The 24,832-nt window shown below is 40.9% G+C and overlaps 1 protein-coding gene across 2 annotated transcripts in view; it reads left to right on the top strand.

The window, feature by feature from the left end:
• Window positions 1-24,832, top strand: part of TENM1 (teneurin transmembrane protein 1) — a 349,253-nt gene that overhangs the window by 251,014 nt on the left and 73,407 nt on the right. For both annotated transcript variants that reach the window (XM_056359800.1, XM_056359799.1), the window contains 5 exons: window positions 5,193-5,409; window positions 12,393-12,512; window positions 14,307-14,568; window positions 18,081-18,348; window positions 23,860-24,003. In XM_056359800.1, coding sequence (XP_056215775.1) covers window positions 5,193-5,409; window positions 12,393-12,512; window positions 14,307-14,568; window positions 18,081-18,348; window positions 23,860-24,003 — 1,011 coding nt within the window. The remainder of the gene's footprint in view (window positions 1-5,192; window positions 5,410-12,392; window positions 12,513-14,306; window positions 14,569-18,080; window positions 18,349-23,859; window positions 24,004-24,832) is intronic.

The raw sequence follows: 24,832 nt of genomic DNA, 5'->3' as shown, positions 1-24,832 counted from the left end.
CAGGCCCAAAAGATGTGACTTCTTCCATACTCTTGCTGTTAGCTTAGAGCTGACCAAATGCGTTTTTCTTTTCCCGCTGCTACTTCCTTTTATTGAGGATTTAATATATATATTATGCAGCGTGTGGAAAGCTCAAATACCACACACGCAAAATCCAGTTACTGTACAGCATCTCCCAAACATGGCAAGAGATATATTGCTGGAAAGTAACTAACGGTGAGGTGGGGCCGTGACTCCACTGCCAGCCTGGCTGGCTGCTGGAGGTGGTCATCCACAGAGGGGAGAGGTTGCTGCATAACGTGTACGTCAGGGAATGTGCTGTGCCCAGCACGGACTGAGCCTTCCATGGCTGCAGCAGAAACATAGCTGAGGATGTGATTTCATCACACTTGTGGCATTCTTTCCATCATATTAAATAAGCAGAAATTATCTGTAAATGTATAAGCAAAAAAATATATTTTGTTTGGTGGAAAACATTGTGTGATTCCATTGACACAAACTCCTGACGCAAGAAATATTACTGTCGTTCCTTGTAAAAAGCTTCCTGAAAGGATCCCTTCCCCAGCAAGGAAATGGGAAAATCTTTTCCTAACTCTGCGAGCTACGGTGATGCAGAGAGGAATGAGGTGACTGAAAACACAGCAACTTGTTCTGGCATGTGCTGCCTTTTCTTTGAGATTGTTTAAATTATTTAAGAGTGCTATGAAGTGCTTTTTATCATCAAGTCCATCTTTGTGAATTCTATTTTAGCAGTAATACTAGAAATATTTTAGTTGTCTAATTTACTTACAAAAACAAAAATCCCAGTTCATCATTATCACTTGCATACAAAATGAAGTACCTTGAAGATGTGAAACCGTAACCTCAGATTCATCAAAATGTGAATCACTTTATTACATAATCTGTAGTGCACCATGAAGGTGCCTGGCTGCCTTTTATAGAAAATAAATTTTAAAAAATGCTAATAGCAAATCAAAATCATTTACGCCTCCGTAATACATTTTAGTCTGTACCTATGCTGTGATGCACTTTGTGGTAATTGACAGTAAAAACTTCAGTGTATGGGCTCCCCTGCTGAATGAATTACGGTTTTTGCTGTTTGTAGTAGTTTGTTCATTCTCCTGACTGTTGTCTCCTGAGATTATGAAAGAAACCCTGCTGTTTTCTTAACACGGTGAGTTTTTTAATAGTTGGTTCCTGATACGACAGCTTAACTAAAAACTGTGACCACTGGTTGAGAATTGACTAATGTATTTGTAGCGTTTTCAGGTGAATGAGTTTGATGTTATGGTTTATAAACAGGATTCTTTGTTTTTCTGGGTTATTCTGATGGATTAAAAATCTCATTTCAGATAGGATTGGCTTGTTGAAAATGTTATCCTCACATGCACTTAGTAATGTGTTTTGCATTACCACAAACTGCCTCCATATGTAACTTTTGATTCTGTACCAGTTTGTTTTACCTGCTTCATTTTAATAGCTATCATGCTGAATTACAGTAGTTTCTTTTGGGGGTTTAGATTTGGGGATTTTTATTTTTCATTTGTATGGCCTAGGTTAAACTAGACTTAAATGAGCCTAAAGCAGAACAAAGATTTTATTTTGGCTTTGAAGTTCTGTGTTTGCCCCAGAACAGGTGTTTTATTCTTTTACTTCAGCACAAAGTATGAAAAATATTTTTCAGTTTTACCCAAGTTGATTTCTTTTCTAAATGTTGTTTGATTGTTTGGAAAAAAGTTAGAAGTTACATTACTCAGACAAATCCAGTTATTCTTAAATGCAGACACCCAGTGGCCTGAAATATGAGGCATTCAGGGTCCATAGAAGAGCTGGTGCTGCACCTCCTGGCTCACTGCCCATGGAGAATCTTCTCTGAGCTCAGCATCTTTCTTCTTTTTCATTCATTAGGTGACAACCGATTTCAATGAAAAAAAAAAGAAAAAAAACCAAAACAAAAAAAAAAAAAACAAAAAAACCAACCAGCATGAGAGAGAAGCCGTGAATGATAACCTGTAACCTAGAAGACTGCTACTTTCCTACTTTGAGTTAACATTCATATTTTGGTTAACAGTTTCTTCCTCTGACAAGTTTGTAGCCTTTGCTCCAGAGGCTGTAAGCTGCTCCTGGCGCATCCAGTGCTTCATACATCCGTGGTGCTGTTAGGACAAATACCATTCTCGCCATGGGTTATTGGGATAACCTTCTGGGACTTCACGCCCACGCTAAGGGGAAGCCCAGCTTTTTGGAGCCCTGACAGCCTGGGGAGGCATGTGAAGCCAGGTGCAAGTGCTTCAGACTAAAATAACTCCATTAGCAGAACCTGGAAGAGTTTCTAAGAGAGTCACCTTGCTGACAAGTAAACTGCAAAGAAAAGGTGAAAATTGAGGCTGACTGGAAGATGGAAAAACGCTTTCCCTTGACTTGGTTTCTTTTTGCATCCAGCTTGGATGCACGGTATGTGTTACCAGGCATGTAAGCTGTTGACTGAAGCAGAGGAGAATGAGGACTCTATTAAAGAAAGTGGAGTATTTAATTGTTATTTTTATAGTTATTGCTTTTCTAAGCAAATCTTCATATCCAAATATTTCTGTGACTTTTCACTTTTATTTCTTACATAAATGGGAGAATCAGGTCAGCTCAGTTCCCACATCTAATGGCTTGTTGACAAGGAAAAAATTAATCAGAATAGCTACTGTGGAATAAATTACTCCAAAATAGCTTCCCTGTGGACGCCGTTATTCTGAAATAAGTGTGCCTTTTTTCTGATTAGTACTTATCCTGCCAGACCAATGTTTGTCAAGTTTCCCAAGTAGACAGCAGTCAGCCTGGAGAAATTAGTGCCTTCCAGAAAGTACATTGACTCCTTGAACAAGACTTGTCACTGCCATAACCATTCCACCGGCGGGGAGCAGCCCTGCGGGGCCATGTCTGACCACAAGCCCCCTGCACCCTCTGCAGTGATTTTCACCTGTATAAAGCAAAAGCAAGAGATGTTGATTTCTTTATCACCTTTTCAAGTCTAGTAGAGTTCTTTAACATTTGCAGTCTTGAAGAATCTACTAGAAATCTGCTGCTTTTCAGTTCGCTTATTAAGAAGATAGTTTCATTCCTTGGACAAAAAAGAGGAAGTGATAAGAGGAGATTATTTTTTTTTTCCTTGCAGTTCCAAGCTTGCTCTTCAGGTTCCAGCCAAAAAAAGTTCGTTTGTTTTTTCATCAGAACACAATGAAAAACCCTCTGGTTCATATCATGAATTCCTCCGTCCACTTCCCAGGTGGTTTTGGTTGGACTGGAGCCCCTTGTTGTTTCAGCTCACTGATTTCCTAGCAGATCTCCGTAGCTTTCTAGGTTTGCCTGAAGGTGAAGGGACTGCTACACTTCAAGTCCATAAACTCGGCGCTGCTCTGTGAAGTTGTTCTCCCATCACTGGCAAATGCCTGTTGTCTCTGGGACTGGGGGAACATGGAAACAACTTAAAGCATGCACTGACCTGTAGCTAAGCCAACTTTGCTGGATCCAAGGGTCTTAGATTGTTGTTGCTAGCTACCTAGAGTTGCCCTTGGCTCATTAACACAAGAACTAGCTTGCTCTTTCTGATTTCCCAGATGCAGTAGCAGAGATCTGTTAATATTTTTTGCTTAGCCAAGCAATTACCTTGCTCAAGGTCAGGCAAGGATTTTCAGATTCCAGGAAAGCCCATTTCATTATACTTGTTTGTTCTGTAGAAGGGCTTTTGCTTTCTTTTCAAAGTGAATGTTTTATGCTGTTACTTACTGAGCATTCACACAGTGCAGTGTGCTCCATTGAGAAAAGAGCAGAGCTCACTGAGGGTTGGTCTCGCGCCCATTAAAGTCAATGACAAAACTGCAGCAGCTTCCTTGATAACACAGTTTGCCCCGAGGAAGCGCGGTTTTACAGGCACCAAAGCACTGGTATGAACAGAGCATGAAAAGCCAAAGCATGAAGGGAAAATATCTGAGAGTATGTTGATCATTCCGATCAACACAAGGGAAATCCATACAGTGATATGATGACTCCCCGTTTATTCAGACTGACCTTGTTAAAAATACAAAGAGATGTCTTTGTTGAAGGATACAGTGCCTAATCTTGCTTTATATGCATTAGTGTGCTTGTCAATCCAGGCAAGTTAGCAACTACTAAGTCATAAAACGGATGTTTAAGAAGATAGTTTTACCATACCTTATTAAATCTGTTTCTGGCTGAGTATGTAATTTAGGCAATTTGGTCATCTGAGCTGCTAATAGAAACAATTAAATGCCAGTAGCTCAATTTTAAATTTTGTTTGGGTGCACTTCAGTGCTTCACTTTTCATCATAAGCTTTGGAAATTTAAGTAAATTAATTTCACCCACAAATGTTCTTGCAAGTTTTTGCATGAAGGAATGTTGATTTTTCAAAAATAAAAATCTGTTTGTCCTGTTTTTCATACTTGAAAATGGAGGGGTGGGCTTATTTTCACTTTCCAAATGTGCTTTCCTGGTGCAAACATCCATGGAGGAGACTGTACCTGCCAGGTCACCAGAACAGAGCCTGCGTCAAGAGTGCGTTTGTATATCACCAACTACAAAAGGAGCGTTGTCACGATTCTGTCCTTTTTGGCTCATTCAAGTATTGCAACCAATAAATGAAAAGTAAACATCCTTGAAGCACTAATAAAACAAGTAATGTAACAAGTACCGGTTTTTTACTACTGTAGTGAGGATGCTTGTGAGAGTTAGATAACATTTCAGACTTCACTGTTTCAGGCCGGTGAGCAAGTGTACACCCCGCACAGGTGTGAACAGCCAGCAGTGATAATAAAGGACTATTAGAGATACCAGCTGCACAGTGTGGATTGTGCACCCATCGGACTAACGAGTAGTGTGCGATGATTTTTTTCTTCTGCCTGCTCTGCAGTGAAGGCAGTCCTGCTCTTCCCTATGCACTTAGTTTGTAGGTCCTGTTTTCTCGTTGTCGTGTGGGGATTTTATGAGGTGATAACAGTGTTAATGACTAGAGAGAAATAACCCTCCTGGACTAAGCATGTACATTAATGCTTTATTGAATTTGAATGTGTCATAATCAGCATGCCTTCCGATTGATTAAATACCGCCTGTGCTCTCCAGTAGTAAACATGGTGCTTTATTCCCAGACTCACTCCATTTCCTGAACTTTCCATTCTCTCCATTTTAGATGGCTTGACAGACTGCGTAGACCCTGACTGTTGTCAGCAAAGCAATTGCTATGCCAGCCCTCTCTGCCAGGGTTCGCCTGACCCCCTTGACCTCATCCAGCACAGCCAGCCGCCCTTCTCTCAGCATCCTCCAAGGCTCTTTTATGATCGAATCAGGTTCCTCATCGGGAAGGAAAGCACTCATGTAATCCCAGGAGATGTCTCATTTGAGAGCAGGTGAGTTTTCTTTTAGATGAAAGACTTTTCTGAATATTGAGAACTGAAGGAAATTATTTATCCAGGGGGGAAAAAAAAAACCCAAAACGGTGATACCTGGATAGCTGACAATTCTTCACTGGTGATCAAAAAATGCTTAAAAGAATAGCAAAAGTCTTAAGTCCCAACAGCTGAGGATCCTGTTTTTCAGATTCTCGTTCCTACCCACCTAGTTCATAAAAACATCACAGCAGCACACTCTGCTACTCTTATTACCAAAACACTGGCTGTTGTGGAAAGTAAGCTATCTCATACTTGTAAAATAAGTGGCGGTGGGGGAAGCTGAGAGCATTACGCTGTGGGTGTGTCCAGTGCCAGGAAGCAGAAAGACAAGTCGGGTTCATATGCGTTGTATTCACTCGCTTTTCTGCCCAGTAGAATTTGAGTGGTATTTACCGTGTAATAAATTTCACATGTCACATATAATCCAGCTGCCTAATTAACAGACATTTTGGGTTTACTACACGTTGATAGACCAGCACAGAGTTTACCATTTTGTACTGCGGTTACTCGTGAGCTGTCGTGCGAACGCGAGAGTGATCGCCGTGTGTGAGATTGGCTTGCCCTTTAACAGGAAAAGACTGTGCAGTAGGAAAGGGGCACTTACTTGCTCAGAAAACCTGGTAACACACAGTTTCGTGAACATTTGAAATATAGGGGCACATAAGTTTTTATGCTGTAGTTCACCTGGGAAGCTATAACTTACCTGCTGACAAAGAGATCCACAAATCATCCACATCACCTAACTATTACCCTGTCAACCAGGCCTATGCATTAGATAAACCATGTTCCAGTAATAAGGGCATAAGATTTTTTTTTTATTTTCACAGAACATAGCATGTAGGTTACAACCTCAGCTGCACTCCATAGCTGCACGCTCATTCAGTGCACTTTCTCTTCATAACTTCTTAATTTTTAATAAAGTAAATATGTAAACAGGGTCTTTATTGATCTGAAATACCTAAACATTTAATCACTATTAATTATGTAACAGGATGTTATAAATAGGTAGAACAATAGGGCATGAAAATGAACTGGGTGGAAAGCACCCAGCTGCCGGCAGTGGGGTGCCAGTGCCGCCGTGCCTGGTGCGGGTTCCTCGCCTGGCTCTCCATGCAGCGGAGCTTACTGCAGTTTAAACCAAAAGTCACCGGTGAAAGATTTTCTTCATCAAAATGTCTCGCAGTGAGGTGTTTTCAGAGAGGAGGTGAGCACTTAAGTCGCCTGTACTGCGTTCTGTGACACTGCAAATGTTAGCAGCCGGATTGCACGTAATCCCATCAACGTGCTTTTATAGGTATAAGGAACTGATCTTTTAAAGCTATCAATGATGGGATTTAACTTGGATTTAAAAGCCTTTTCTGAGTATTTCGTTTCTTTACACTGATATCTGCCGTGCCTTTGAAGAGCAAGGAGCAGCGAAGGCGCGTGTGTGAGCAGCAGCCCACCCTCGCCGCAGTGTGGTACTTTACACCACTGAGGAACGCAACTTGTACTTGCATTGGTGCGTCATTCTCTCTCCAGATATCATTTCCTCCCACTGTAGAGAAATTACTAGTTAAAGTTCGGTGAGAAGATCATTGGGATTCAGACGAAGCTGGCTGTATCTTTGGAATCGGCAGTGCCTGGAGACTTGTGCTGTGCCATGTCTCCTGGGTTTTGTCAACAGTAATCTGCAGTGTACTGGGCACCCCGAGGAGTTCATCAGTCCACACTTTGCTTGATCCTCAAGTCTTCCAGGCTGTTGAAAAATTGCTCATCCATAAGTCAAATATTATTAAAAACTGCCAGAATTTTCCTCAAGGATGAGAGATAAGCAGAGTCTCAGGAGGCAATAGCTTAGCTGTGCTGCCTCTGTTCAGAAATCTTCCTCTGACATTGTCAATCTGACTGTCATCTAGTGTCTGGTCTTCTCCCAGGAATTAACATTACTGAAAAAAATATAAAAAGACAACTGTTACTACAAAAAAAAAAAAATGAGAAATCTGTGATCTTGCCTATCTGGTACAGACCAAAGAATGCTTGTGGGTTTTTAATCCCCTTTAGGCTATTGCTGAAAAGGTTGTGTCCAGGCAGATGATATTTAACTCATGGCTGCCTGCAGCGACACTTATTTTATAGCATTGGTGGTTCAACAAGAAATTTTGGAAGGATTGGATGAAATAGTGCCATTCATTTATTTCAGAGCACTGGCATACATTTCTAGTGGTGCTCAGATTTTGCAAAGTCCTATCTGGCTGCTTTTTTTTTTTTTTTTTTTTTTCTTTTTTCTCCTTTGCAAGAAGTCTCTGAGACCATTAGGAGGATTAAAGAAGAAACATCTATCCCATGTTTTATTTTACGGTACCATAGGTCAGTGGAGCTCCAGCATGGGTGATGTTTGCATGAATCTCACTGTAGATAAAGCCAAAGTGATGCTGAATAAATTTGGGAAAGCTGTCAAAAAAACAGTGAAGTTTATCTCTGTCTTTCAGACTGAAAGTGTTTGGTCTGTGCCATATCCTGGCATTTGCAACATCATCTGAAGTTGTTCTGATAACTGCTGGGTCATCTATTCTTTTGCATTTGCTTCTTTAGACTTTCTCTTAGATCTAATTTTGAAACACTCGGCTTCTACCTGATGCAGTCAGGGTGTTGCATTGAGCCGTGGCTGAATGCTACCCTAAAATTAATGTGAAGGAGCTAAATGTTTTCCAAACTGTTTGTGCTTTTTATTATGTCAGAGCTGTGTCATTTGCACGGGGTGTTTACAGACTCATAACTTGACCTGTGACAGGCTGAAAGGCAGATTAGACACATTCTGAATAAATGGAAATGTACTGGCTTACATCAGCAATGGTTCTGACCTACCGCATGTAGCAGGGTGTAGCAGATTATAATGTTTTTTATCAACTTCTGTTCTCAGGAAGGTTTTTAGCTTGTTTCTTTGCCGAGTATTTTTAATGCGTGCTGCTGGCAAGCTATTTGACTCGCTGCAAATTGCCTACAAAAAGGGTCCAGTGTATGGTACTGAATTAATTACCCTTCAAAGGCTGCTTACAGCAACATTGTCAGCAGGAAGAAATGAATGTACCTTACTAGCCTTTAGCTTAATTTCTCTGATTGAAGATTTTAATCAGAAATGTAGTACAGTAAAATGACATCTTCTGGTAATGTGACACTTGCAAATTCACAAGTTGCTTGACAGAGTTCCACATCTGAGCCTAATGTCTCAGCCTGAGGTGCTCAGAGAATATTGGAAACTTAACATGCAAAACAAAAGAAAGAAAAAAAATAGCAGATAAGTAGCAGTACAGCAAGGCAGAACGGTGGTGGAATAATGAAACACTTTACAGATAGTGAAAGAATGCATCTAGAATTTTAAACTTCTATTTATATTTTAAATTAGAGATGTCAAACAAACTGCCTGATGGCAGAGAGCTGAGACCTGCAGAGCTGAGATCCTCAGTTACACGTGGACTGACCCATGAAGCACTGACAGAGAAAGCCTACTGCTTTTAGGCCACCTGCAAGTCCTGGGAATCTCTGTGCTTTCTCTCAAAAAGCCAACTGCTCCCTCTGGAGTTGCAGATTTAGTACAGCTCACCAGGGGACTAGAAACATTTTTAATGCATTTGAAAACACTCGGGCAGCTTCTCAGGGGCATGTTCTTTCCCAGCTCCTCCAAATTAGAAAAGACATTTTTGTGCTTCCTTTCAAGTTAAAACAACTCGGACAGCCTTAGCCCAAAATCATGCAATCTTTGCAAACAGATGACTGTTTGGACAGGTAGTATGAGTTGTTACCCCCGTGAGAAAGAAAAGCAGGCCGTCTCAGGCGTGTAGAATAAACCTTGGAGGCTGAGAATAGAAGAGGGACATGCAGCACATTGAGGAGACATAATGATCTTTAGAGGTTTCTCTGGTAAAATTAAGAAAAGCGGTGAGCAGTAGCAAGGTCCGCAGCTCATCTGGAAAAAGAGGGTGAACGTTGAAGCAAGGAAGCGTGAAGAGGCAGTTGAGTATGAAGTGACATCACCAGAGGGAACATGCTCTAAAAGCTCTGGCAAGGAAGGGGAATAACTGAGGTCTTCTGCAAGCAGCAGAGCTGCAGGGAGCTTGCGTGCCAGCGTGCCTGTGGGCATGGGGTCTGCTTTGTGAGCTGTCAGGGCGCTGGGGAAGGACGAAGAGCCTGCCACAAACTGGGGCGTTGTTTGTTACCTCCCCAAGCCGCTGAGAATACTGCTCAATGTAACTGAAAAATGTTTTCATACCTGCAGTAAATGTTAAAATTAAAACTAATTCTGATCAAACAGTCAGAGATTTAGTAGGTGTTGGTAATTCAAGAAGAGGCCAGAGAGTAGAAGACTCTTTAACTTAGAGTAGGTAATAAAACAATAGTAAATAATGAGGACAAATGTAGCAACACAGGCTTAGAATGTTTAAAATCTAAAAGTTTGCAAAGACAGTTCAATACAGATAAATGTAGAATAATGAGGTTTACACGTCTTTATTGCATACCATAAATGTGTGTGGCTTGTAAAATATGACAAATAAAAAAGAGGCAAGAAAGTTGAAAGATAGGCCTCTTAATATTATTTATGAATAATGAGAAGGAAAGTGAATGAGTAGAGGAAAGAAAGACTATGTGTGAAATACTTATGAGTTTGATGAGTTGTTATCGCACAAATCTGTGTGCTTGATAAAATACGAGGATGGAGTGGAGTCAGGTCTGTGTGGAATGAGCAAGCAGGAGTGTGAGAATAATGTACTGAATAATGATGACTCTTAGGGGTCTCTGTCTCTTGTACCAATGTGTGTTGTAAATACATGGAGTGCACTAATAAAGGGATTAGAAAAGGAAAGCCAGGTCTGTCGATGTTAGAAATATGAGGGAAAAAAAACAGAAAGCAGTATTTTCTGCTCTAACAAATCAAAGAGTAATTGAACCTGGCTGTTCTGTTGAGTTAGTCTTGTGAGTCTGTTGAGACACACAAGCGCTTGATTGCCTTCAGTGGAGAAGCAGGTTTTGCCCAAAAATAGGGCCACAATCAATTTAGTTAATGTAGAAAACCAAAAGGTGGTAAATCAGAAGTCTGTTCTGCATAGTGGAACTAATGAAGCCTCTCCCATTCCTCTGGGATTTATCAACATCTTTGCTGAAAATCATCATCTTTCTATGTCCTGGGAGCATGGAGTTCATGTTAGCACTGTGCTGAACGGTGAACTCGCAAAGGGGTTATTTTTTGCCAGTTGCCTTTTCTCAGGTCATAGTCAGCCGGCTGTGATGATATCATAGTGATAAATTAGTGTCCTGCTGAGTGGCTTCGGAGAGTGGGATCTTATGAAACAAGTCAGAGTTTTCAGAAATTTATGCTCTTGAATTTGTGTGTATGATTTCATTGGATTGTGATCAATTAATCTCTCATGGGATATCTTCTAAATTCCTATATAGACTCCTAAATAACTTTCATCTGAGGTGCTATTAAGTTTCTCCTTTAGATTACATATTCACAGTGCAAAGGTAGGACGTGTCTGTTGAGTTCTACCACGAACTTTCAAATAGAAAGAGAAATATTAACAATGTCTAAATTTACTGTTTATATTGAATAATTAACGCTGGTTACCTTTATAAGTAATCTATCGGGTTTGACCCTAAATGTCTTAACATTATCAAAAAGCTCCTGCACACACAGTTCACTTTGTTACATGAAACCACAGTTCCAGCAAGCGTGTGCAACTGTATCGTTAGATCCCAAGGCCTGGATCCGTTCAGCCAGGGGAGGGATGCTAATGCAGCGTACCTGGCTGCACGGGGCAAATTACTGGAAAGTGTTTCAGTAGAATGCAGCTCTGTAAACCCTTAGAAAATCCCACTAGACCTAATCTGCACCACGGGGGTATTTTACAACTTAATCCTCATCCTTCATGAGAGTCGTCTCCTTTACGTTTCACTCTTCAAATACGTAAAAGGCTAAAGCTAAGAAAAAGACAGTAATTTCTTCACCGTTTCTGTGGCTAGGGTGAAAGTAATGGTCTTAAAGGGCAGGAGTGGAGGTTCAAATTAGAAAAATTTGCCATGTGTAAAGCACTCATACAAAAGCATTGGAATGGGTTACTTGGTGAAGTTATAGAGTTAGACAAGCATCTGTCTGGAGTAATGTAGGTATAGTTGATCTTACCTGAGGCAAAGCAATGGACAAGATAAAGTCTTGTATTTTCTTTCAGCTCTCATTTTCTATGATTGTGTGATCCTGTTAGCCCCTGATTAGACCCACTTAGTGGTGAGTTCACTTTCCTGTCCACTGACTGATGCGTTCTGCTGTGCTGCCATATTCCAACCCCTTTACTGGGATAGGAGGATTTTTATGCTGGAAAGTCAGTGCAAGTGCAACACATCCTAGGGGGAATTTAAAAGGGCATAACATGTGATGGGGGATTGAGAAAAATGTATGTTACGCTTGATTAGGCGTGCTCTGAATTTACCTGCATAACTTTCTGAAGTTTGGTGAAGACCATACGTCTCACTGCTGCCTTATCAAATTAGTTCAGCTTTTTTCTAATAGACAGCAATGCCCTATTCTTAGCAGCAGAGAACGAGGTTTCATTCGCCCCTCTCACAAATCATCACCCCCTAGAGCCACAGCAAGCTAAATCACGCTATCAGTGAAACCTTCACATTGCTATTCAATGGCAGAACAAATGGTACCATGAAATACAGCCGGAAATGGAAATATATTCTCGATACACCAGCAATTCACAGGAGAGTCTGTGTGTTGTCTTCCTGAGATAATGGTTTTTCAAATCAATCTTTTGGACTTGTTTGACTTTTCATTCAAAATCAGCAGTCACAATATTATCATAGTTTTGGCTGTCTAGGGCAGAAGTATAGCACAGTTCCTGAAATCAATGCCCTTCTCACCCTCCTGATGTGTCTGGTGTTGTCTTCTCTTCTTTTTGTTACAGGCGGGCGTGTGTCATTCGAGGCCAGGTGGTAGCAATAGATGGAACACCGCTGGTTGGAGTGAACGTCAGTTTTCTGCACCACAATGAGTATGGATACACCATCAGTCGACAGGACGGAAGGTCAGGCTTTCATGTGTGTTCTCTCACTGGTTTAGATTTGTATAGTTAGGGCCATCTACCACCTTCTATTCGTGTACAAAATTTTCATAGATGTCGCTACCGTTCATAGTGTGGATTGAGGATGGCTCCTGGCTCTCTGCTCTGGGAGCGCATTTAGTTACAGCTCCCGGTGGTAAAGGGACTTAAGAAGAAAGGAGAAGAAAAACCCTAAACAGCAACAAGGTTACAGTGACATTGAAACACCTGGAGTGAAAACGTGACAGTACAGCCACCTTCTTAACATTTGAATATTTTCACTAGTCGGGTTTTCCAGAGAATCCCCTATCTTTCCTCTTTCTGTTGTTAAGTGTGGATCTTCCGAGTAGTGTGTTGAGGTGTCAGTGAAGCTGACACCTTTAGTTGATCACCTGAGCCACACAGCAAAAGTGAGGACAGACTCTTCCCACAGCTGAAATGGTTAAATTGCTGTTCCACATCCAGTCCTGAGCAATCCTGGCTCCCCCTTTTTCCCCAGCCTTCTAGGGCTGAGTTCAGTTCTCAAAGAAAGGTGAAAATCCTATATATTATATATTGCACTCCAGAGTTGGCTATCCATTTGCAATAGGGTCATGATTTGCTCCTGAACTTGAATTAAGCTGCTAAGGGCAGTTTAAGACTTCATCTTCCTTGGCTGTGTTATGAATTACGAGGAATCAGAAGCTGTCTTCCAACAGGGAACGAGTGTAATTTGTCACTGTTTCCACAGTCCAGGGTTGTTTTTTTGGTGGGTTGTGGTTGGTTTTTTTTTGTTTGGCTTTGCCAATTTATAAAAATAAGGAGCATTCATAATTATTTTACCTTAGTTTATTGACTTTCAAATTGCACTACTGAAAGTTAGTGATTATCATTTCCTCTTTACGCTAGCCTGGATAAAGTTGTTGCATTAAAATATGCTACCTGTATTTCGCTGTGAATGTAATCGGTGTCATTTGGGAAATGTGATGAGATATGCATAATTAAGTCTGACTTCTTATCACAGTTTGTTACCGTCAAAAGCCTCCATAATAGATGCATTCAATAACACAGAGAGTGAAGTATCTGTTTACATATTACCTTGTGTCGCCTGACTAGGGATGTCAGAAACTCAGGAAATTGAGACCGTATATCGTGCCTCCTATGTTCCACTGTTTTGCAGCCCAGATATGCCAAAGGTTCTTCACAATGGCTCCCCGAGGATCACCTGCTTCATGTACAAGAGCTGGTTCAGTTCTCAGTGCGACTAATAGGCATCTTTCCCAGAAAGTTCATATCCTGCACAGACGGGTCTTCTGCTCAGTGCACTCAACCTTTTCCCCCTGCTACTTTTAGAAAAAGGGAAAAGGACATGTTAACAGCGAAAAGGCCTGAAAGGCTTTAAGGCTTCTCATTCTGCATGCTGTACCTGCATGGATTATGAGTAGCATCCCCTTTCTGGGCTAGGAATTTCTTTTCATGTAAACCAAAGTAACTGGGTCCACGCTTTTGTTAGATGACTCGTTAGTATTGATTCTAGTTGATAAATAGAGGGGAGGTGGGCCAAGTCACGGTGCAGTGCTGTACCTTGCTATTGATGCATGCAGGGAGAAAGCACAGAGATGTAAAGCTTCTTCGTGAATACCAAGGTGACACCGCGAAGCTAATACTTGAATGATTTCACATAGTAAATTAAAGGCTGTAATGAGCAACATTTAAGTTTTTGTTTGTGATGTATTGAAAGTTGTGGTAATATGATGATAAACCAAAAAGAAACAAAGCAATTTGCTTTCTCTTTTCCAGTTTTGACCTTGTGGCTGTTGGAGGCATCTCTGTCACTCTAGTTTTTGAAAGATCTCCTTTCATATCTGAAAAAAGGACACTTTGGTTGCCTTGGAATAGATTTGTCATTGTAGACAAAGTTGTAATGCAAAGAACAGAGCCCAACACACCATCTTGTGACGTCAGTAGTTTTATCAGCCCAAACCCGATCGTACTCCCTTCACCCTTGACAGCATTTGGAGGGTCCTGTCCTGAAAGAGGAACTGTAATTCCAGAGCTACAGGTAATGAAAAGCCTTTCAAATTAATAATTTGTTCAGTGGTAGAAGAAGTTCTAGACAATTTTAGAAGATGATACCAGATAGCAAGCGATTAACTGCTGTGATGTTATTCACTTGTCAATGACACCAATGTATCTCTCTTTAGTAATGTTTTACAAAATTTTTTCCTTTCTTTTCCTTTCTTTTCCTTTCTTTTCCTTTCTTTTCCTTTCTTTTCCTTTCTTTTCCTTTCTTTTCCTTTCTTTTCCTTTCTTTTCCTTTCTTTTCCTTTCTTTTCCTTTCTTTTCCTTTCTTTTCCTTTCTTTTCCTTTCTTTTCCTTTCTTTTCCTTTCTTTTCCTTTCTTTTCCTTTCTTTTCCTTTCTTTTCCTTTCTTTTCCTTTCTTTCCTCTCTCTCTTTCCTCTCTCTCTTTCCTCCCTCTCTTTCCTCCCTCTCTTTCCTCCCTCTCTTTCCTCCCTCTCTTTCCTCCCTCTCTTTCCTCCCTCTCTTTCCTCCCTCTCTTTCCCTCCCTCTCTTTCCTCCCTCTCTTTCCTCCCTCTCTTTCCCTCCCTCTCTTTCCCTCCCTCTCTTTCCCTCCCTCTCTTTCCCTCCCTCTCTTTCCCTCCCTCTCTTTCCCTCCCTCTCTTTCCCTCCCTCTCTTTCCCTCCCTCTCTTTCCCTCCCTCTCTTTCCCTCCCTCTCTTTCCCTCCCTCTCTTTCCCTCCCTCTCTTTCCCTCCCTCTCTTTCCCTCCCTCTCTTTCCCTCCCTCTCTTTCCCTCCCTCTCTTTCCCTCCCTCTCTTTCCCTCCCTCTCTTTCCCTCCCTCTCTTTCCCTCCCTCTCTTTCCCTCCCTCTCTTTCCCTCCCTCTCTTTCCCTCCCTCTCTTTCCCTCCCTCTCTTTCCCTCCCTCTCTTTCCCTCCCTCTCTTTCCCTCCCTCTCTTTCCCTCCCTCTCTTTCCCTCCCTCTCTTTCCCTCCCTCTCTTTCCCTCCCTCTCTTTCCCTCCCTCTCTTTCCCTCCCTCTCTTTCCCTCCCTCTCTTTTCCTCCCTCTCTTTCCCTCCCTCTCTTTTCCTCCCTCTCTTTTCTTTCTTTCTTTTTTTTCTTTTTGTTAATATCTGAAAGTGCTTTATTTCTTACCTCCAAGTAGAAGAAAGTGAGGAGTCCTAGCATGATTTATTATTGAAATCCTGATTTATTTATAGCGATGCACAGAACCATTCCTAGGTTACAGATACACAGTACAACTTCCCCATACATCAGTGCGAGACATGACCCAGGATGCTTTGAAGACTTCTAGGGATGTTCTGTTCACATCTAGTTCTTTACAGTGGCATCTTCACTATATGCTGCCTTCTTGGGTTTTATTACTTTCTTTCTCAGGTAGAGCCATTTTTACGTGGTCTTTAGGATTGTTTTTATTTAAATGTCTTTTTTCTTGACACTCCTTAAGTTTAGAAGTAATTTCTAATCAACCTTGTATTTAACTGTTCTTTTATTTGGGACTTAAAGGAGGTTGTATGAGTCAAACACCCAACAAAATACAGCTACACAGGTTTCAGATCAGGTTAGCCTGATTTTTAATGTGTTGTTTGAGCAATAAAGCCCCTTTTGCCTTCTCTTTAAATGTCACTGAGCCAGTCTGGAAGATATTTTGGAGGCTACCTATAGACATGAATATCTCTGAACTTTTCTCTTTTTCTTGTAAAAGTGCTACTGATGAAGAGCCTTTATTCTCCATGTAAAAGGCCTGTGACTGAACTCAATTATATCTAAACATCTCCATAACTATTAAAAACATTATCACGTTTCAGCTAGTTGATGGCCATAGTGTTGCTTCACAGAATGTATGAAGTGAAACTAATGAACGTGAATTAAGAATAACTGATACACACTGGTAAGAAAAAACTGGGTCACATTACTCCACTTGAGGTGTCCCTGGGTCATCTTTAAATGGTGAGGTACCCAAAGATGCAGTCTGCTCAGAGAGAAACTGCCCCCAGTCCTATTTTTTTTTGTCATTGCAGGGTTCTTAGTGTGTTAAGTTTCATTGTACAGTACTGGGAAATGTACAAGAATTAGCCCAGAATAATAGGAGAAGGAGATATATTATCATGTATTAATGCATGAATATTTCTTCCTGCTTTTCTATTAAAAAATGAGAAAACATGTCAAATATATGACAGAGGGGGCAGCTGGGATGCCAGCAGGAAAGAAGGGGAACACTGCAAATCAGGAACAATAAAGGGAGCAGGATTTCCCTGGCAGCGCTACATTTCATATGTCGAAGTGACAAGTGCTGGCAGGCCTCCAGCTGTACTGCAGCAATCCTGTGACAGTGATAGTGGTGCAATGTGTAAATACAATTGTTTTGAAAGTGAAGTAATCTATTGTTAAACAAGAAGAATTTTAAAACTGGGAAATGTAAACAAAACAGTTTGTGTTTTTCCAAGCTAGACGAATTGATCGTTGTGGCAGGTTGGCTTGTCATTACAGAAATACACTAAAATTCTTAACCTTATTAAACACAGACCAGTTTTTAGTGGCTTTTGAGTGACTGTGGCGGCATCCTCCAAGAAGCTGCTCTCTTCTCGTGCCCGCTTTTCCTCACAGTCTGTCCCAGAAGAGCTCCTTTCTCTGAGGAGATCACAAGAGCTGAATCCCTTTTTGTAGCTCCAAGGCCTGTATCATTCAAAAGGTCAAGGCCAAGCTTCTTTTTTCCCCTCACAAGCTCACAGTCTTTGCAGTTCTGCTAGTTGCTGAGGGCTTACCTTCGTTGCAGCCAGGAACTGATGCTCCCCCACAGTGGGCATATCCGAGCCAGCACTAATGGAAGTGATTCAGACAACAGTGCTGACAGCAGTGCCCTGGGATCTGAACTCTGGTGCACACCCTGGGGACTTACCTGGTAGCTAGATGATCTGACGACCAGTTTCATCTTCACTGCCATGCGTCCCCAGTTAGCTTGTTCGGTATCTTATGCTGCACCATCGTATGCCGTGCCCCTTCTTGCTGGAGCTCACCCTTACTGCTGGCACTTCTGCACAGGAGATGGTTTAGTAGGAATTCTTTCTCAGCTCTCCCCAAGTTAGAGTTACTACCTCCAAAGCAGGATAGTATCTTCAAATCGCAATGTAATATGTTTAAGTGTGTGTGTATTTTAAAAACATCTTTTCATTGTATTCTGGTTAAGAACACTTGTTAAGTAAACCAAATAAAGGAGCCAGGGTAAAGGTTAGAGCTCATATGTATGAATATGTCCATGGAGAGTGTTTTCTCGTTGGTAGATAAGAGTAAAGCATTAGAGGAAGAGGCTCTTTATCCAAATAGACAGACTACCATCCAGTAAGTTGACCAGTTTCCAGTCTTAGACGTTTTGTAATATGCCTGGCTACTGCATTGATAAAATAAACTCAGAAGACATTGGTGTTTTAAGTGCTGCTGTGTTTCCATCGTGATTGTAAAATGTAAAATAAGCACCTGCTTTTATAATTGTGCATTTTTCTTGCCTATAGTTATAATGATATGTGTTTTTTCCAAGGTGGTCCAAGAGGAAATCCCAATTCCTTCAAGTTTTGTGAAGCTGAGTTATCTCAGCAGTCGAACACCAGGGTATAAAACTTTGCTGCGCATTATTTTGACGCACACGACCATCCCGTCTGGAATGACAAAAGTCCATCTGATAGTTGCTGTTGAAGGACGTCTGCTTCAGAAATGGTTTCCTGCTGCAGCCAACTTGGTGTACACATTTGCCTGGAATAAGACAGATATATATGGACAGAAGGTTTCTGGTCTGGCTGAGGCAATGGGTACGTACCTTGATGTAAGCAGAAGCGCTCACACACATCAAGCCAGGAAAATACGGCTTATAAATTTTGTTGCTTCGCTTACATTCTTTTAAATCAAATGCCTCTTTAGCTAAAGTGACTCGTATGATTTCCTAAGAACATTTATTTTCTTGTTCTTCCAATGTCATCTTTCTAATTTAATCAATTTGAAAATCTCCTTTTCCCTCGGAGAATGGTTGTGTACTAACGGCATTACATTCAGCTGTCTTTGTTTTTGAATGTTACTTGGAATATGGCCTTTGGTGTGGCATTGTTTCTGTCGTTTTTTGGCTGTGACATTTAAAATGTCATTTCCGCTTAGGGTTTACAAAATTCTAACTTTTAGGCATCCTTTCTTAATACATTTTGTGTCCCCAACAGTTAAAACTAATTGATTTGTTGTTTAAAGATGTTTGGATGAAAATCATCACGTTTCATAGGCTTTCCTTACTGAGCAGCACAAGCAACTGTTCTGAGAATTGCTACAGGAGTGTTGTCTGTGCAAATACATTTTATTTAGCCAGCCATTTTTTGTCATTAATTTCATTATTCAGGTTTTAAAAGCCTTGCTATGTTTTTTTTAATTGAATTTGGGGGTCTGTTGCTTAATGGACTAACCTTATAGACAATCTCCATTAAGATTATTTACCTTACCAACAAAGCTTAGTCTTGGGAATAAGCCCTGTTGGCTTCTTTAGCGGTTTTGTTTTGCTTTTTAAGTCAGAGGAATTATAGCAAGCAGGACTGGCAGGATCAGGCTATAAAACAAGAATCACAAGGGCTACATGGAGCCATCTACCCTCACGAGGAATATGCCTCGTTCTATATATGAAATGCTGTTCCGAGGGGCAGCCAGAAGCTCTCCAAGATTTGCTGTGTTGTCCGTACAGGCAGCGTGCCTGCCGATGAGCCCAGGCAAAGCCAAAATGTGCCGTTCCAGTCTGTGCGAGCCCTGCAACTCCCAGAGCATCTAGCATGTGGCGGCGTTACTGTGTGCTCCCAGCCAGGTAGTCTGGGAGGCAGCCGCGTGGAGAGGCGGTGGGATAAAGGAGGATTGTAGCACTTTCATTTCTACTTAGAGAACGATGCAGACATAGCCGCTGGTGTCCACAAAGGGTTATGAGACCAAAATACGGAGTGTGATTCACATCACACGATAGGAATGTATCAGAAAACAAGTTGCTTATCCTTGGGCTGTAGACCCACGGTCTCCTTCAACAGATACAACCGTAGGCTGCTGCCAGGAGGGACATTCCCACGTTCTCTCCTTACCCCTGGGCCACCGCTCACATTCATTTGATCATGAAATGAGCCAGATCAGGAACGAATTCAGCTGAAAACTGAAGCAACCAGAAAATAAGTGATAAATTTTCAGCTTCATTAGTTTCCTGATCTGCTATGAATACTGGTGCAGAAGCTCAGGTCTTCTCATTCCAGCTGTAGCTCACACATTACATTGGCCTAAAGGGGTCAAAACTCCACCCTTAGATGATGCAGCGATTCTGGAGACCTTGCACTGTCTTATCTGCATCTGATCCATCACATCTGGCTCACGTCTGCAGAAGGGTTGGTCAGATGCTGGCACTGCCACCAGAGAGGGCTCTGAACGCCGCAGGTATGCGGTGCAGGGCAGGACTGCCAGTTTCGGCTCATCTGTCTGATGAAACCTCCTCGTTAGAGGGCAAATCTCGCCCTAGCCCATTGCAGATCAAGATTCCTACCAGTGTTTTGCAGTGAGGGGAGGTATCGAATGGCTTGTTGGCTTCACTTACACATACTTGTGCAAATTTAGAAATGGAAAAAAATGCCAGTGTGCCCTTTGGCACTGCTGTGGGTGGTCAGGCAGGACCAGCCGGGTCCTGGGGGGCTTCCCTCGGCACGGCCACACATGGCCCATGTTTGAAGCCTGTCACTGCACGTTGCCACTAACCTGTCTGAGAGGGAACAGCTGAGCCTGCCCGCTCCCACTGCGGCGTTTAAGAGTCTTCTGATGGTCACGAAGTCCAGTACATATCTGGACTTTAAAACTATTTAAATCTAATACATAACATCTTGTGGAATCATACTGTACATACAGATTCCCAAATTAGAAGTAGACGAGCATAATATGTTTAAATATGAATAAAGCGTACACAATAGTGCTGGCTAACAACTTTTACATTAGTTAATTGGTGCTTTTTTTTTTTATCCTGAAAGTTTAAGTTACTTATGCTTCTTTCAAAATAGAAGCAAAGATCTTTATATTTTAAGTGCATTGTTAGCATGCTTTGTTAGAGTCCAATAAAGCTTTATATAATTTGACACACTGTAGTACTCGGGGACCTTTATCTGCATCCATTATATGAATTTTTGTCAAAATAATTTCCTCTGCCAGTCTCTTATCAATATTTAATAATGCATTCCGTTCAGTTTTCATTTTAATTAAATTAAATTGCAGCAGGTTGAAGTCCTGGAACTCAGGACTACAACCATCTGCTTTTGGTTTTATAAATCCTATAAACATCTTTATTTTTCTTCAGGGTTATTGACAGCAATGATCACATAACCAGTTACAGAAAAGAAGACTTTCTGAGCATATTTCCACACAAAAGTGGTTCTGTTTAAATTTGAGAAGTGTTTACTGGTGTTTGTCTAGTCCCCAGGTCCCTAACAAGGCCATTTTCTCTTCTCAGAGTAACAACTTGAGGTGATGAAGTGACATTTTTTGTTCTGAATAAAAAAAAACATCATGTGGGTATTGACACACAAAACCTTGGTGGTAAAGTCTATGATGTGCCCTTGTAATTTAACACAGGAAAAGGAAGGATTTCAGTAGAAACCTCAATAAATGCTCCTGTGTAACTCCGTATGTGCTCAGTCTTACAAGCCCTTGCACCCCCAGAGCAGCATGGAGTGTTGTGCAAGGACTGACACTTCTGGGTGTGAACATAAGCCAGCTCTGAAGCAATCTTAGCTCTTCTCTAGTTATTACTCTGCTTGTTACTTTGGTTGAGTTCATTATATCTGTTGTTCAAAGAGGTATGATGTTGGTAATTACAAATATTTCAGGAGAGGTTGAAGTAGAGGTTACTGTCCTGTTTAATCGTGTCCTTTATATTTTACTTGTATTTTGGCAACGGCCCTTAAACTGTGATGTGCTGGCACTACTGGCAAATTACTGTTCATTCTTCGAAATAGTTGTATGAAAAGAACAGATTTTTGCTATGGATGATTTCAGTATATCTTTTGAAATCCATTTTGAGTCTGCGAAGAACCATACTTGCCAGCTGTTAGTGTCCAAAACCATAGTCACTACAGTTCTCCTTCATGCAGTGGAATCTCAGTCACCTCAAAATAGGGCTATAAATTAATTTGCCCAGCAAGTGATGCTCCCACAATAAGGGTAAGCTGACTGAAATTGTCTTTTCACTTACAAAATTACAATGTTTTGCAAAACCTGCTTATTTTTCAAGTGGCACCGCTGTCACTTGGCTGACTTTACGGTTGTTATGCTTTGCCTTGATTACTTTGCATGCAAAACGATAGATAGGAAATTTTCATGGATGGTATGTCAGTACCTCCAATTAGATGGTTCAGGAGACCCTGCTTTGAGATCACACCAATATTCCTTTTTGGAGCATAGACTTCTTTCATAAATGTGTGTACGTATACGTAGAAACGTGGTTGTAGGCACACACGAAGTGTGCCTTTCACCGATGAGAAGGGACTAAAAGGCAGCTGTGCACAGTAACTGTGAGAGAAGGGAACGGTGACCTTCTAAGAAAGGGGATGATAACCTCTAGAGGGTGTTTGGCAGCACACAAACAGCTATAGGCAGGCAATAGTACAGTGTTAGCTACGGTCCTGGTAAATATGCCACCGTGGATCTGTTGGCACAGGTTGTCGGATGGTTTAAATGGTTCTACCTCCCTTGACCCAGATAGCAGCATGGTAACTCACAGCAGCGGGTGAACTGTCCTGTGGGTCTGTAATGGTTCCGTAAGCAAGGCTGGGTGACATTGTGTTATAGGTCTTTACTCTTTTCAAGTATACACATCTGACCTGGGACTGGGTGTGTTAAGTGCACGAATGGAGTAAAGATGCTACCGCGTAGGTGGCAAGTGTGAGGTTGCTTCTTAGGAAAAGTCTGCCCGTTATCTTCTCTCTGCATTAACACCTAGAAAATAGCACGTCTGGTTACTGAACCTTGATGGCTCATCCCAGCACAGGAGGGGGCTCTTCGGGAGGCAGCTCCATGCCCACAGCTGGGCACCCAGCCCAGGGAGTTACTCACAAACATCACTGATGTTAGTCGTGACAGCTCCTGTAACAGAAAAATTGGACAGGCTGGCTGCTGGCCCCTCAGACTGAAAACTCTAATGTTTGAAACGCACAATATTTACGGTACTTAAGGAGATGTGATTTTTACAAGTCAGAGTTTAGCTGCAAAAACAGGTTCTTGCTGCTAAAATGATGAAGCAGCTCTAAGTGAAGTTGCTGTAAAGAACAGCTTTCAGTTTGCTATCAAACATTTATCTTACAAAAGCAAATGCTCCCTGCTATAGCTGGTCAAAATATTTTGATTGCATCTAGTAACGGAACTTCAATGGTATTAAAGCTATTTATGGTTCAGGTAAAATGTACCTAAAGCTGCTACACAGAAAAAGTGAGTTGAAAACATTGAAAGTGTCAGAAAACTGTGTTTTTTTAAAATATTTTTATTTTGTATCTTAAAGTATTTTTAAAGATATTTTTATTTTGGAAAGGCTGAACTACCTCAATAATTCCTATATCAAATTTTGGAATTTGGTATCAAATTAACGTTCTTCCTTTATGTATGAGTTGCACTGAAATCTAAAAAGGTTAACTAGAGGAGATTAATAACTTTTTTTTATTTAAAAGAAAAAAAAAGGTTGGTATATTAGATACACCAAAATTAAATTTTGAAGATGTTTTTTTTGTTTGTTTTCCTCAAGTATGGAAGAGGAGATTTTTTGATCAGTTTGAGCAGCCCCTCAAAACCACCACCTTAGGGAAATTCAAGATTTTCAACATGTATTTTGGCCAGCCTGTTAACATAAATGTTTAATTCTAGAAATTTTCATCTTGGCAATCCATTTCTGCATAACTACAGTTTTTACAGTTAGCAAGCAAATTAAAATCAGTTTCTTTTAATATAGCTTTTTTTCTGTTTAAGCTTTCTTCAGGTAATTAGCAGAAATGCAATAACCCATCAAGCCAGGAGTCATTGGAGGAGATTTATACTCTTAGGAATCCCTAACTGATACAACAGTAAATTTTGTGCTTTGAAACTGTAGTAGCTATAGCTGTAATAATATACTAATCACTTAAAACCCCTTGTAAAAAAAATACCATTCAGCAACAGCAATCAGGCAGAGGAAAATTAGTGGCATCATTACTTGACAGATGAGTATCAAAACCTGGAATGAAAAATTGCCTAGTAGTTCACAGAGGGAAAGGTAGACTGATAGATCTTTAATTATTTGTTTGCAGTATCGGTGGGATATGAATATGAAACATGTCCTGATTTTATTCTCTGGGAGAAGAGAACAGTAATCCTTCAAGGCTTTGAAATGGATGCTTCAAATCTGGGAGGCTGGTCCATAAACAAACACCATGTATTAAATCCACAAAGTGGTAAGTCCGTCCATTATTTAACTGGCCATGCAGAAGAAGAATACAAATTTTAAAGGAATTAATTGTGCAGATTTTAAGCATTAAAACCTACACTTCCTAATGTGTAATCCTCTTTGAATGTGCACCCTCATTTATTGAGAACTGAACTGTAAATGCCTTCTGAAAGGATATTTTTAATGTTCTGGCTCCCAGGTACGAAACATTAATGTCACTAACTCTTGCAATCACCAACACATTGTGGTCATTTGGATGGGAAAAGGGCACGCTAATTCAGGTTGAGTCTCACGGTTGGTATAGAAGTACCATGTTTTAGGTCAGTTTCTAGTGTGTTATATTATCAGTGAAGTGTCTACACCCCGAATTCATCCTATGAGTAACATCAGTTAGTAGCATCACAGCACAGGGAGACAAGCCAAGCATGAAAACAGACCAGCCGAGTGAGAGGTAATGCTTCCAAAATGCCAGTCTGCTACGCAGGAGCTTTTGTGGCTGCCCACTCTGTGGGGAAGCACAGTAAGTTACTCTTCAGGACAAGCAATCTAGCACCTTTCAAAGCATTAAGGAAAAAGACTGTAAATGCTTTTGGTGCCACAACATTTACCCTGCATAGGGATTCTTCAGGCAGGGAGACTGGAATCTGTTTCCTTATTGCTTTTATTTAATTCCTGTCTTGTTTTGTTGTTTTTTTTTTCTTTTCCTCCCTTAACATCTGTAATCGGGAACTAGTGGGATTAAATTATTAAAACAATACTTGTAGGGAAGTTATGGTAACTAGAAAAATATGGCTTTGCCAATAAAAAAATATCTCACTGTCCAGGGGAAGAGAAAC

The sequence above is a fragment of the Falco biarmicus genome, chromosome 14 (assembly GCF_023638135.1).
Source record: "Falco biarmicus isolate bFalBia1 chromosome 14, bFalBia1.pri, whole genome shotgun sequence".
NCBI lineage: Eukaryota > Metazoa > Chordata > Aves > Falconiformes > Falconidae > Falco > Falco biarmicus.
Note: the sequence above shows the minus strand (reverse complement) of the source record. Positions and strands in the feature narration are given on the sequence as shown.